Source organism: Cyrtonyx montezumae, unplaced genomic scaffold (assembly GCF_038088225.1).
Source record: "Cyrtonyx montezumae isolate F1298 unplaced genomic scaffold, pur_monq_1.0 scaffold_5, whole genome shotgun sequence".
In the NCBI taxonomy this organism is placed as follows: Eukaryota; Metazoa; Chordata; class Aves; order Galliformes; family Odontophoridae; genus Cyrtonyx; species Cyrtonyx montezumae.
Window position 1 is genome coordinate 8,744,283 of NW_027072056.1, and position 13,014 is coordinate 8,757,296.

At 37.8% G+C, this 13,014-nt stretch overlaps 1 protein-coding gene across 1 annotated transcript in view; it reads left to right on the plus strand.

Annotated features, from left to right (window-relative positions):
- The window catches only part of COL4A3 (collagen type IV alpha 3 chain), a 59,261-nt gene extending 48,016 nt beyond the window's left edge, over positions 1 to 11,245 (plus strand). The window contains exons 43-53 of the mRNA XM_065748407.1: positions 194 to 379; positions 935 to 1,065; positions 1,438 to 1,510; positions 2,772 to 2,843; positions 2,953 to 3,072; positions 3,760 to 3,858; positions 4,396 to 4,608; positions 5,223 to 5,400; positions 6,471 to 6,585; positions 7,944 to 8,116; positions 8,749 to 11,245. Coding sequence (XP_065604479.1) covers positions 194 to 379; positions 935 to 1,065; positions 1,438 to 1,510; positions 2,772 to 2,843; positions 2,953 to 3,072; positions 3,760 to 3,858; positions 4,396 to 4,608; positions 5,223 to 5,400; positions 6,471 to 6,585; positions 7,944 to 8,116; positions 8,749 to 8,833 — 1,445 coding nt within the window. The 3' untranslated portion in view covers positions 8,834 to 11,245. The remainder of the gene's footprint in view (positions 1 to 193; positions 380 to 934; positions 1,066 to 1,437; positions 1,511 to 2,771; positions 2,844 to 2,952; positions 3,073 to 3,759; positions 3,859 to 4,395; positions 4,609 to 5,222; positions 5,401 to 6,470; positions 6,586 to 7,943; positions 8,117 to 8,748) is intronic.
- Positions 11,246 to 13,014: the final 1,769 nt, after the last annotated feature.

Consider the following 13,014-nt stretch of genomic DNA (forward strand, 5'->3'; position numbering starts at 1 on the left):
GTGTCTTGTGCTTTCATGCAATCATTTTGCTTTGCAATAGCAATAGGCTTTGGGGACATACACATACAAAGGCTGAATTCCACATGTGTGGTGTAGTAAATACATATATTCTATGTAGTCCTATTTCTGAAAGTTGTTGTACCATTTTAGCATCATGACAACTCTCCTCAAATGTATTACTTATACTCTACAGGAGTCAAAGGGGACATGGGGCTGCCGGGTTTTCCTGGGCCACCAGGTATGAAAGGTCATCGGGGTGACCAAGGACCCATTGGACCTCCTGGCTTAATGGGATTGCCTGGATTTCAAGGAGCAACAGGCATGGCAATTACTGGCCCAAAAGGGAATAGAGGCATTGCTGGTGCAGATGGAAGACCAGGTATGTTGTTATTACTCCTTACTTACCTGAAATGATATGCTGATGATTGAAAGCAGAGTTCAACCTGGGGATTCTCCCTCAGAGAGCTTTGTAATTAAACAGATAGTTCCTTTATGAACTGATACAGTGTTTTCATTGCAAACACCACAATGATCCATGCAGTATGATGTAAGTTTTATCCTCCACCCAGTTTTGCTTTCTCCCTTTACAATCTGTAGGGTGTCTGAAATCTGACTTCAGAGAAGTGAGATACTGTGCATGTTATTCGAAGTGTAACTACAACGGAAGGATATAAAAAAACTGTAGTGCTACAGAGGATTGCAAGAACTCACCTCTGATCTCAGAGTAAATTAAGAGGCTAGAGAAAAATGGATTTTAGTTATTTATTTATTCATTTATTCTTTCTTTTTTTTAAGTAAATAGGTATATTTCCTTGGGATTCACTTAGTCAGTGAACATGAAGTACCATCATAGAGCTAAATCTTATATTGCATTGTATGTAATGTATGTGAAATGGTGTTGGTGGTACTCTTTACATATTCTGTTTCTGTACAGGTATTCCTGGTTTTCAAGGGCTGCCTGGTCTTCCCACTCTCAGTATAAAAGGAAGCAAAGGTGTTAGAGGAGCAGATGGTATACAAGGACCAGCAGGCCCAGCTGGTGACAGTGGCCCTCCAGGTCCAAAAGTCAGTGAAAGGATTGCTACTTGCTTCTTACTCATTTCTTAATTTCATTCTTACCATGAAAATAACATCCAGAGAGAAATAAATAAATGTATAATAAATATACTATAGTGGATATTAAAAACAGTTGTCATAAATTTAAACAGAAGTAAAAGGAATCATTGACTATTTCTGATATGTCATTTCTTCAGCTATTTGGTATTACAGAATAATATTAACAATGATAACAATCATAATCATGCTGAAAAATTGAGCAAATAATTTTAGTTGTGGGATGTGCTATGAACATAACACTTGAAATATTTTTGAACAAAATGTATTTCATAGCATGTAGATATTGCTTTGTCTTTATTATTGATGGCATCTGATTTGCAGGGAGTAGAAGGGCGACCAGGTTATCCTGGTGCTAGAGGAGACCCTGGCTTCCTCGGATTTCCAGGTGTAAAAGGTATTTGTGTATTTATTATGTTCATTTCTATGTGACAAATAGAATTATTTCTGTATTATGTTGGAATAGTATGGGTAATAGCACCTGCCAGGTCAGGTCCTGGAGGCATAGAGATTTTCCATCAGGAGCAGAATGTAGGTCTGCTATGGCAAGGAAACATTAACTAAGAGAACACTTTTTTTGACTCAAGTGCTCTGAGTATGTCCAAAATGCTGTTAAAGCAAGGAAGGGCTAGAACTTCAATTGTCTCCATTTCAGGCAACGTAAAAATGTTTGTCTTACTAATGATGTGTAATGACATCGGAACTAGGTTTGCTAGGTTTGCCACACCACTGCTAAAAGATGTGATTTGGGGCAACCTATTAGCTATAGAACTCAGGAGTATTTAAACATGACTATGAACAAAGCACTAGGTAGTTTGATTGCCATAAAACAGTCCTGATTACGATCTCATTCACCAGTTTATCAGCAGACAAAATATAAAATGTATTAGACTTATTAATTTTATATTCCCGAGGGTTAGCTAAATAAGCAGCCATCTGAAAATCCTTTTAAGCTTTTTTTTTATTTATTTTTTTTTTTCAATTTAGATCTGATTTAGGCCTGCATTATTCCAGTATGTTTGTTTTCAATTACATAATTAAAAGTAATACAAAATAGTCATTTAGTTGTTTAACCCACTTGATTTGTGTTCCAGGCAGGATGTTTTAAGTTTATGATTCTAATTTGAAAAGTCACTGTACAGACAATAGTTATACTTTCTTAAGCAAAAAGCCCTAATTTCTTCACATGGTCTGTCAAATCTCCAGGCTCAATAAAAGGTTTTCTTTTATTGGTACTATTTACAGCAGAGCTGTTACAGAATACTCTGGATGTAACCTCATGTTTTACATTGTGAAAAGTATTGTAATTGCATATTAAGTTTTGAACTTTTGAAGGACTTCACAGTCCTGCTAATAGTCATCATATAACTGACAGTTGGAATTGAAGGAGTTGAACTATGTTACAAGGATATGGAAACAAATTATTGTTTATTACAATCTATTGGCCTATAAATTGAGTAACAAAAGATGGGTAGAAGTGCACTCTCCTATTTCAAATGAGGCTGCTGACTGTGTTACTCTTCAGAAAGGCTGCGTGGATCATGCAAGACTCATAAATAAGCCTATGGACTTCTCACAGTTGTTTTGACCTTCCAAAACTTAAAAAACAAACAAACAAACAAACAAAAAAACAACATATTTCCAATCTCCCTCTTCAGGAGAAAAGGGTAATCAAGGACCCCCTGGACCACGAGGAGCAGAAGGGCCAAGGGGACCAAAGGGCCAACCTGGTAACTATTGTTGACACTTTTATGCTAATACCAGATAATTTAGTTTGATTTTGTTGTTTTGTTTTGCTTGTTTTTAACATAAGAGTTCTTCATTACATTTTTCTTCTAGGTCCACCTGGAGTCTCCGGGAGAGTATTCTCTGTCCCAGGAAGCAAGGGACCTCCTGGACTGCCAGGAATCCCAGGAACACCAGGTGATCAAGGAATTCAAGGGATTCCTGGATTACAAGGTAGTTTATACTTTTATCTCTGTACATATTTGTGTGTCCCACATGATGGAACATTTTGGTTTGGCAGGAAAACATACAGCTGCACAGAAAATTGATCATTTTTTAAAAGTGCTTTCTCAGTATTTAAAAATAACTCTTGGTGCCTTGTTAAGAACCCAGTATTTGTAACCTGGCCCATTCTATCTGCCCACCACGCCTGCAGTCAGTGTATCAGATTTCCCTCTGGCATAACAAAGCATGCATTAAAAAACTTTTCTTTTACACTTTCGTAAATTTATTTTATGAAGGAGCTACATTGTTTATGGAATTATGAACTGTGACCAATATGACTGAGGCGTGTTATTATATTTTTGAGATATGCCAATAGTTTAACACATGCTAAAAGTAATAGCTATTTGCTCTGATTTATATAGAAGTCCTTTATGATGATAATATTTTTCTACAGTATTTCCTTTATTCCTATTCATAGGAATATATTCCTATATTCAGTATTTCCTTGTCGTCTTCCTGATGTGAAATATGTTGATAATAACACTAATAAAGACCCAACATTTATGAACATTGTGCTGCTGTTTTTATTCTAATACAGCTACATTCGCATAGGGATTTTAACTTCATTTATTAGCAGTTATTAAAGTCTAGTGTAATAGTGCTATATTAATCTGTTTTTTCTTGATTACTCTTTAGGACCTAAAGGAGTAAAAGGTCTGCCGGGAAGTTTTGGTCGTCCAGGTCAACCAGGACTGCCTGGTCTGAAAGGAGACAGGGGATTTCCAGGACAAAGAGGTACAGGAAAGCAGACATCTCTGTTTGACTGCTACTACTGAATTTATAAATGAACTATATTCCCAATTTCTGTCAAGTCTTCTTCTTGTGTATATTGAGATTCTGTGGCATTGTCAGTAGCACATACTTAGCTTTGAACAGATTCATGTTCACAATTGAAATACTAGTTTACAAATGTACAACATTTACAAAAGTATGCCTTGACTGTGCTCCTCTGTTATTAATCACATTTACTCACCCACTTGAGAATCTGTTCAAATCAGTATGCCTTTATGTGACATCAACTTGAAACTGAATATTTTTATTGAGTCACCATAAAATTATTATAATTCACAAGCTTTAAAAAAAAAAATTCAGTGTCCTACAAATTGATGCAAACCAAAGCTACATCAGCTAGGTCTGAAGGAATTCACGTATCTAGTAAAAACTATTATTCATTTTTAAGTTAAAAAATTTTGGTTTGTTTTTAAGTGGTTTCATTAACTTGAGTAAATTAGGAGTTCAAAGAATGTGATAATATTTTCTTCACCTTCACAGGACAGCCTGGATTGATTGGCTTTCCTGGTCTACAGGGATTGCCTGGGTCACCAGGTACTATCTCCACTGGTCCAAGAAGAAGAGGTTTTATCTTTACTCGACATAGTCAATCAACAAAGATTCCTTCATGCCCAGCTGGGACATCACAAATCTACACTGGCTATTCTCTGCTTTTTGTTCAAGGAAATGAACGAGCGCATGGACAAGACCTTGGTACTGTATTAGCAAAACTTTCAAAGAGTAGAGTGCAGTAATGCTAAGCTGTCTTCATGAAACAAAACTCATGTATGAGATGAACATAGGCTTCAGCCTTCAGTCTACAGAGTGGTCTGCTGCTCTCAGTCAATTTCAGTAATCACAATTTGAAAGATGTCTTTCCTTCCTGCACTCCTATACTTCCTTCTGCTCTCCTTACACTTTTTTCAGGTGGAATTTGATTACTTATGGATTGATGCCTAGTGTAAATGTCAGTAGCATCTGCGTAGGGCTGGCAGAAATATTAGAAGGTCTAGGAGAGCACAGTAATTTTCTGGAGGCCAGATTGGATGCTATAGTGTGTCAAAAATGACACCAGAAGCTTGTGTTGAATCCCTGCCATTGTGTCAAGGACTGATGTCATTCACTAAGATAGTATTTTTAACAGATTTTCTTGGCCTTTAATTTTAAGTACTTTTGTCTGTGTTGTAGGTATTTTGATTTCATAGAATTTCACTGTATAGATACTGCACTCTTTATAGCCATCAGCTTTTTATTTCTCTGGTCTCCTTTGTTTGTCATGCTGAATATAGTCTTCCAGTTGTAATGAATTTTCCTCTTCTGTATTTTAGGAACAGCTGGTAGCTGCTTGCAGAGATTTACCACCATGCCATTCTTATTCTGTAACACCAATGATGTGTGCAGTTTTGCTTCTCGCAACGACTATTCCTACTGGCTATCAACTGCAACAGCAATGCCAGTAGACATGGCACCTATTTCTGGCAAAGCACTAGAGCCCCATATAAGCAGGTAAGAGTGCAAGTGTTAGTTCTTCTGGCCAGCAGCCACACAGAGTGTAAGTTATTTTGAACAATAAATCTTAGAGCTGGACCTTTACCTCTTACTAAATACAAGCACTGTTTATAATTGCTTGATATTTTTATTACTCATCTGAATACGTCAAATATTCAGTGATACCCTGAGAAAAGTTAAATTATAAGTAAGGTACTGCCACAGGCTGAATTAGCATAGCAGACATGAGAAAAGGGAAAACAGTACAACTGTTTGCAATAGCACATATATATGCATACATATATATATACAAACACATGCACATACATATGTATTTTTAATACTAATGTCATATATACAAGAGGCAGGCTAAAGTGACATGATGACAGCTTCAGTGTTTGTAATACAGTACAAGTCAAGTTCTGTTGCCAATTACATATAATAAATTTGCTGCAGTTGTTGAAGAATATTATAAACTGGAGCTGAAGGTTCTCTGCTATGAAACGCCCTTGTAAAAATGTGAACCTTTTCAATTGCATTAAGACATCTTAAAATGATGAGGAGCCTCTTAAGGAGGAAACCTTTAGAAGTACAAAAGACCAAAAGCAGGGAAATAAAAAATAGGAAGGCAAGCTTTGAACTCTTCCTTCTAGCCTGCTTTATGCAGTTGTTGCAATCTAGTAGCTCAGCTTCATATTTTTTTCATTTAGGAAATAATAAGTATTTTTAAAATTTAATATTAACAAATAAAGGTACAGAACTTTGATCTAAACCATAGCAATATAAAATAATGAGCACGTGATGAAAGTAAAATTCAGTGCATTACTTTGGCAATATTAGGAAGGTCAAATGTTCTGGGATTATTTCCTATCTTTCACCAACTTCTGTCTAACAGATATTGCAAAAAAAGGTATTTGGATTAGCTTCAATTTACTAATCTCCTCATTCAACTGCAAAAAAATGCATGTAAGGTGTAGTATTTCTAGTGAGCCCTGGAGTTAGCTAGTAACATAGCAGATGCAGTTTTTGATCTGCTTACATATTTTCCCTCCCCTCAGTGCTGAATGCATGCATGCTTCTTCTTACAGATGTATTGTCTGTGAAGGCCCTGCAATGGTAATAGCAGTTCACAGCCAAACAACTGCAGTTCCTGCATGTCCTGGAGGCTGGATATCTCTCTGGAAGGGCTTTTCTTTTGTTATGGTAAAGATAAAAGCACTGGAAATACTCGTTTTCCTTTGCCTCACTTTTAATGGCATTTTCATCTACATTTGTGTCTTAATAATGGTGATTCTTTTCTTTGCCTAGCATTTGGCAATAATTCTATTAACTCCTATTTAATGACAGAAGCATAGGAACAACTATTCTGATCTGTCCTCAGAAATAAGTTGGAGAAGGAAAAGGGGACATGATGAAAGGAAAACAATTGTATTTTAGTCTGACAAAAGTAACTGCATACTCACGTGTTCTGCTGAGCTCTTGGGCTTGGGGACTGGGGCAGTTAAACCTGTCCTGACCACAGATGCACAGAAGTAAGCTACCTGCCACTATGCCTGGCAGTTCTTTTATAATTCAGATCTTTGGGCCAATCTTCATAGAAAGCTAAAATCAAAACAAATGCAGTACACTCTCTGCAAAGGACTGCTTCAGCAATTTTGATGCCATAATGAGATATAAGTGAAGAAAGTTAATAATGTGCTTGCGAGATGAGCACTGAGAATGGGAATAGGGGTGTATCTGTACTGGGGGAGTGGCACTTCACCTTTGTTATCCATGAATGTGACGTGCGATAGGGATGCCAGCAGATGAAGATAAGAGACAGAACTAAAAACTTCTCCTGAAATTCTGCTTGGCTTTTTCTATTTTTTTTTTTTGGTGTTTGTTTTTTTGGGGGGATTTTTTTTGGTTGGTTGTTTTTTTGCTTGATGGAAAGTCCTTTTAGATCTAGTGTGGAATTTGTTGTCTCTCCTGTGATTTGGCCATAAATTATAATATCTTGAAAAAATAAATATTTTTCAGTTTCTGGCTAAATTACAGTCTTCTCAAACATCATTAAATTTAAACATATTTTTCTAGCAAATATTCTGCTGTCATAAATTATTTTAGAACTCTTTCTACAAGCATTGTCCAACATCAGAGAATGAAAATGCCTTCTTTGATTTGTGTTTGGAGAAGGAATCCATTTAACAAAAAATATGAAGGAGAGCGCATACACAAAAGATGGAATTTGACTTTTTTCTAATTTAGTTACTGTAGCCCTCAAGTGGATGGAAGCCAACTACTTTCTAGTCTTTGGACTTGTTACGTTTTTACAGATTTTCTTAGAGCAGAAAAAGGCCTTTGCAGGAACTAAGAAATAGCATAACTATGGCTTGAATTTTCATAAGGCTTCTGTGCTTCATTGTGAATCTGGTAAAACTAATCTATGCTGATTTTTGTTTTATCCAAGATATAGCACAGAACATGTGATAAACTTTAGAGATTTTTTTTTGCCTGCAGTTCAGTAAAAGCTGATGTACATGTTCTCCTTAAAAAAAAACAAAAACTATTGGTTATTACAGTATACAAGTGCTGGCTCAGAAGCTTCTGGCCAAGCACTGGCATCTCCTGGATCTTGTCTGGAAGAATTTCGAGCCATCCCATTCATAGAGTGCCATGGCAGGGGAACATGCAACTACTACACAAACTCCTACAGCTTCTGGTTGGCATCACTAAATCCAAGAAGAATGTTCAGGTAAACTGTACTTTCTTAGCACCCCCAGCCCCATTTCCTTCACCTATGCACATTGCATCCATGCTGCCAATGGCTTAGAAGCCACTAATTGCCTGCATAATGAGCAGGGTCTCCTCTAGTAATTTCCATCAAATTAGAAATCCCCATTTGTCAGATTTATGGTCATTCCATAGCACAGAGACCTTAAGTGAGCCGAGCATCTGATTCATAGTCATAGAATGGAAGAGACGTTAAAGACCATCTTGTTCCAACTCTCCTGTCATGGGTAGAGACACTCCCTACTAGATCAGATTGCTGAAAGCCCCATTCAACTGGGCCTTGAACATTTCTAGGTATAGGGCATCCACATCTTCTCTAAGCAACCTATTCTGGTGCCTCATTACCCTCATAGTACAGAATTCCTTATATCTAACCTAAATATACCCTTTTTCAGTTTTAAGCCTTTACCCAGCCTGTATTTCTGCTCAGGATTGCCCCGACCCATCCACAGGATCTTGAAATTGGCCTTAATGAACTTCATTCCATATCCAAAGTTTCATCACCTCCCCTAGTTTTTCACAAAAAAAAAAAAAAAATATATATATATATATATATATATATATATATATATATATATGTTTTCTTTCTTATAGGAAACCTCTGCCACAGACATTGAAAGCGGGAGAACTAGAAAACATTATCAGCCGTTGTCAGGTCTGCATGAAGAGACCAGTCTAAACAGTGGCCACTCTTGACAGAAATGAAACCCTGCTTTTATTACAAAGAATTGCCTAAGTTTGGAGAGCTATATATTCAAGTCCCACTGCACCTGGAAAGGAAAGTATGATTGCCAGTGCAGCACTGTGGTGAGGTAGGGCAACAGTTTGACTTTTGTCTTTGGCAAATGGCAAAGCACTTTGTTGGAGTAAGCTTGTAATGACAGTCTGCAGGGTCTTCTCCAGAACTGTGTCATCTCTAAGCTGTATCTTCATGACAAAATCCGTGGTGATGCCAAATCTTTAATGAAGGACATTAATGCTGCCTTATGTCATGTGCTTTTCAAATGGCAAGACAGAATGCTATAATATCAGCTTACAGATGATCAGTGTTCAAAGCAGGTATAATTTAAGGTGAAAGTCCGACACTTAAGAGAGATAGGGTTCGATATGAAATATTTTCAGTGCACTTTTAAAAACATATTGATTAATGTAGGGTTGTTTTGGTTTGGCTTTCTTGTCTAATAAACAAGCATTTTCCCACTTAGCTCACCTTTCCTTGCGTGGGAAGCAGGCATACAGTCTTAATTGTGTCGCTGCAATAATAATGGTTTTTAACTAGCCAGGAAGGAAGCTACACTGTGCACTGGGTAGACACTACAGTGCTGATGTGCACCAGCTATGTTCTCTGGAGTGACTTCAGCTAAGTGCTGCCTAATTGAGAGTGTAGGAAAATCTTCTTTAGATACCATGCTTTTGACATAGATTATGAGATCTTAAAAATTCTTAGGAAGTTGAGAGTATTGAGCCTTTATTTTGATCCCTTGGTTTTGTCTCTACTGAAGAACAACCATTTTGCATATCATAATTTAAGAAATTGACAGAATTTACAATGACTCTGTGGTTCAAGAGCTCCCCCACCATTATTGGGTTATTACAGAGCCACCAGGAAGTAATCTGTATTTCATTTTCTTAATATTCAATTTTGAAATATTTATATTTATTTTATATACCATTTTGAAATACTTAGCACAAACACTTCTTCAAATGTCATTTATTCCATCCAGTTAAATTCATGCATCCAAAATTGAAACAACATTGATACTTAAATTGTACCACTGAGCACTGACTTAACAAGAGAATACAACTGCAAATGAACATGAATACTTGAAAAGCACTTTCATTTACTCATATAACTTATATAAAATTGTAGCTCTGATTTTTTTTAAGTATTTGTAACATTGCACTTGCAAGGCTATTTAAAATTGTAATGTTAACATTTAAAATGTTAATATTTTAATACTTGCACAAATTATTGGAATTCCAGTATTTAGTTTTATAGAAGAAACCTAATTCATCTGAAGAGTTCTGTAAATGTACCATTTTAAATGTAAGGTCTAGCAATACATTGAAATAGACAAGATTTCTCCTTTAGATCTTTTTAAAGCCAGTGAAATTTTATATTGTTTCTGTTAAAATACTTGCATTATGTTTGTCTGTTTGAATTTTCAGTGTTAATCTAACTATGAAACAGTTTCATCTGTGTTTCATGTCATTATCTTCTGATGGAGGTGACTTGAAGGTACCATTTCCATGAACTAAATGAATATTTTTAAAGCTTTATTTTTAGCTTGAACAGTTCTAGTACTTCTGTTTGCAAGATGTAATTGTGAATTTGCAGGTTTTTATGAAGAATCTCTATGCAGATGCACTACTGATAAGAAGGTATTCATGTCAAGTTAATACGTAGTCGTTCATTTAAATAAGGTTTGGTGATGGAGGTGTTTTCTTTAAGACAATCCCCTTTTAGATCTGAAATTTCTTTAAATGCTCAAAGTAAAATCTATGCCCGTTGCTTGTTAGGATTTTTTTAATTAAGGTTCAATGCAGTCACACAAAGCCATTGTATACTGTGTATAATTGATGACTCCAGACACAATTGTAAAGCTTAGTAGCAAAACACAGAATGTAACTAAATGTGTTACATTAAAGACTGCTGGAAATGTTCAGTAGAGGATGAAGTATAAGGAGAAGGGAATAGATTGTGGTTATAAAGTCAAAAGTAAGTTAGAAAGTGTTATGTCTCACAGAATCACAGAATGAAAGGGACCTTAAAGACCATTTAGTTCCACCTCCCCTGCCATGGGCAGGGACACCTTCTATAGATCATGTTGCCCAAAGCCACATCCAACCTGGCCTTGAACACCTCCAGGGACAGAGCTTTTCTGGGCAACAGGGCAACCTGTTCTGGTGCCTTACCACCCTCACAGTGAAGAATTTCTTCCTAATCCCTAATCTAAATCTGCCTTCTTTTAGTTTAAAACCATTACCCTCTGTCCTTTTGCTACACTCCTTGAGAAAGGGTCCATTCCCCTCTCTCCCATAGCCCCCCTTTAAGAGTAGCTATAAGGTCTCCTCAGTCTTCTCTTTTCACTTGGGCTAAACAACTCCAGCTCTCCTAGCCTCTGTAGCAGAGGTGCTCTGGCCCTCTGATGATTGTTGTGGCCCTGGTCTGGACCCACTCAAACAGGTCCATGTCTTTCTTATGCTGGAGGTCCCAGAGCCAAAGGCAGTGCTCCAGGGAATTTATGCTTTGTTCCCCATTTTGGATTCTGCTGCACCCTTTTCGTGTGACCTACAACAAGTTACTAAAAATAAAGATTTTCATAAATAGCTTTAGATTTTGAGTGCTCCAACTCGGGCTTCTTTCAAAACCATGCATCACTCACAGCTGCAGGGACACATATCAAGCCCAGCTGATACAAGCTGGACACTGGAATCCAAAGAAAAACTTGAAGGAAGTTAAACTTAATCTCTCTCTGGTTGTTGTGAGAATTAGTTAACTCATGTCTGTAAATAATTTTAGAGCCTTAACAGGAAAGTGTTGAAGAGGTGCAAAGTGTTAATATATTGTACTGAAAGAATGGAAGCATGAAAAATTGGAAATAATGAGAAAACAATAGAAGAAAAAAAAAAGGGTAAAAACAAAGAAAAGAAACATGCTGAATACAACCGAATAAAAATATTTTGACTAAACAAAAGAACTCTTTCACTTGTGGGATTGTTTGTTTTTTGTTCCACTCCCTACTAATGATCTTTCCCACTACCTATACGTACCATTAAATATGTCTATATTAATAGTGTCATCTGAAGGTGTGGTAAGGAAGCTGAGGAGGCCCTGCATGCTCCAGAATGCAGGCCTGCATCCAGGCTGCAGCCTGCACCCCAGGGCATGAGCCCTGCTGTACACAGACACACGTGGAATCACTGGTGAAGACATTTTCAGTGTGCTTCAAGGCCTCCTTAGACTGTCCTTTTAAAGACAAAATCCATAGCGATGGTGTGTAAATGTTGGAGACTGAAGAAAGGGTAAAAGAAAGGAGGATGCCCACCAGCAGACAGAGGGGAGTTGCCTGGTGGGGTGTGCTCAGGCCAGCAGCTTGTTTCAAGGCCAAATGGAAGATGGTGTATCTGCAGAGAAATAATGTATCAGTTTCTATGCTATGTAGTTTTTATTTTTAATCTTTTAAGAGATCATATTTCAGATCGTTTGCCTCAGTGAAACGGCGCTGTTGGCATTTGTAAGGACTGAATTAGCAAGCTGCAGATCTTGGATCAATAACACTTCAACACTTCTGGCTCTGCTGCTCATTTTGACCTCTAAGGTGTAAATGTGAACATACAAAAAAAAAAATACAGTGAAAATAGGATTTATTTTATCCCATTAGAAAGAATTATCTGTGATACGTCGCAGCGCCATTGGTGCCCACACTCGCTGCGGGGAGCACTGGTTTCAGGCTGCCTCGGAGCTGCAGCACGGCACAGCGTGAACGTGAAGCGGGAAGTGAACGTTGTGCTTCCGTGCTGTGTGTGATCCTGATGGGTTTTACATCACGCTAATTGCATAAGATCGCAGAACGGCCTTTGTGAAGCACAAGCGGGAGCAGGAATGAATGAAGTGCTCGGTGCCTTGTCACAGTTAGCTAGGCACCGGCCGTGAGCGGTATGCCAGGCTCTGAGCCACGTTTTCCACCACGTAGCACGTACTTAGATCCTCAGGTCTCCGTGCCACAAAGCTGTTCGTCGGCCACACCGTGGAGCTGTACTTAACGCTCGGGCAGCCGGCATCACTTCCCCCCGCCCAGCAGTCACCCTGCGGCCCACGGACACGCCCAGCGCGCATGCGCGCCGCTCGCCTTCCCT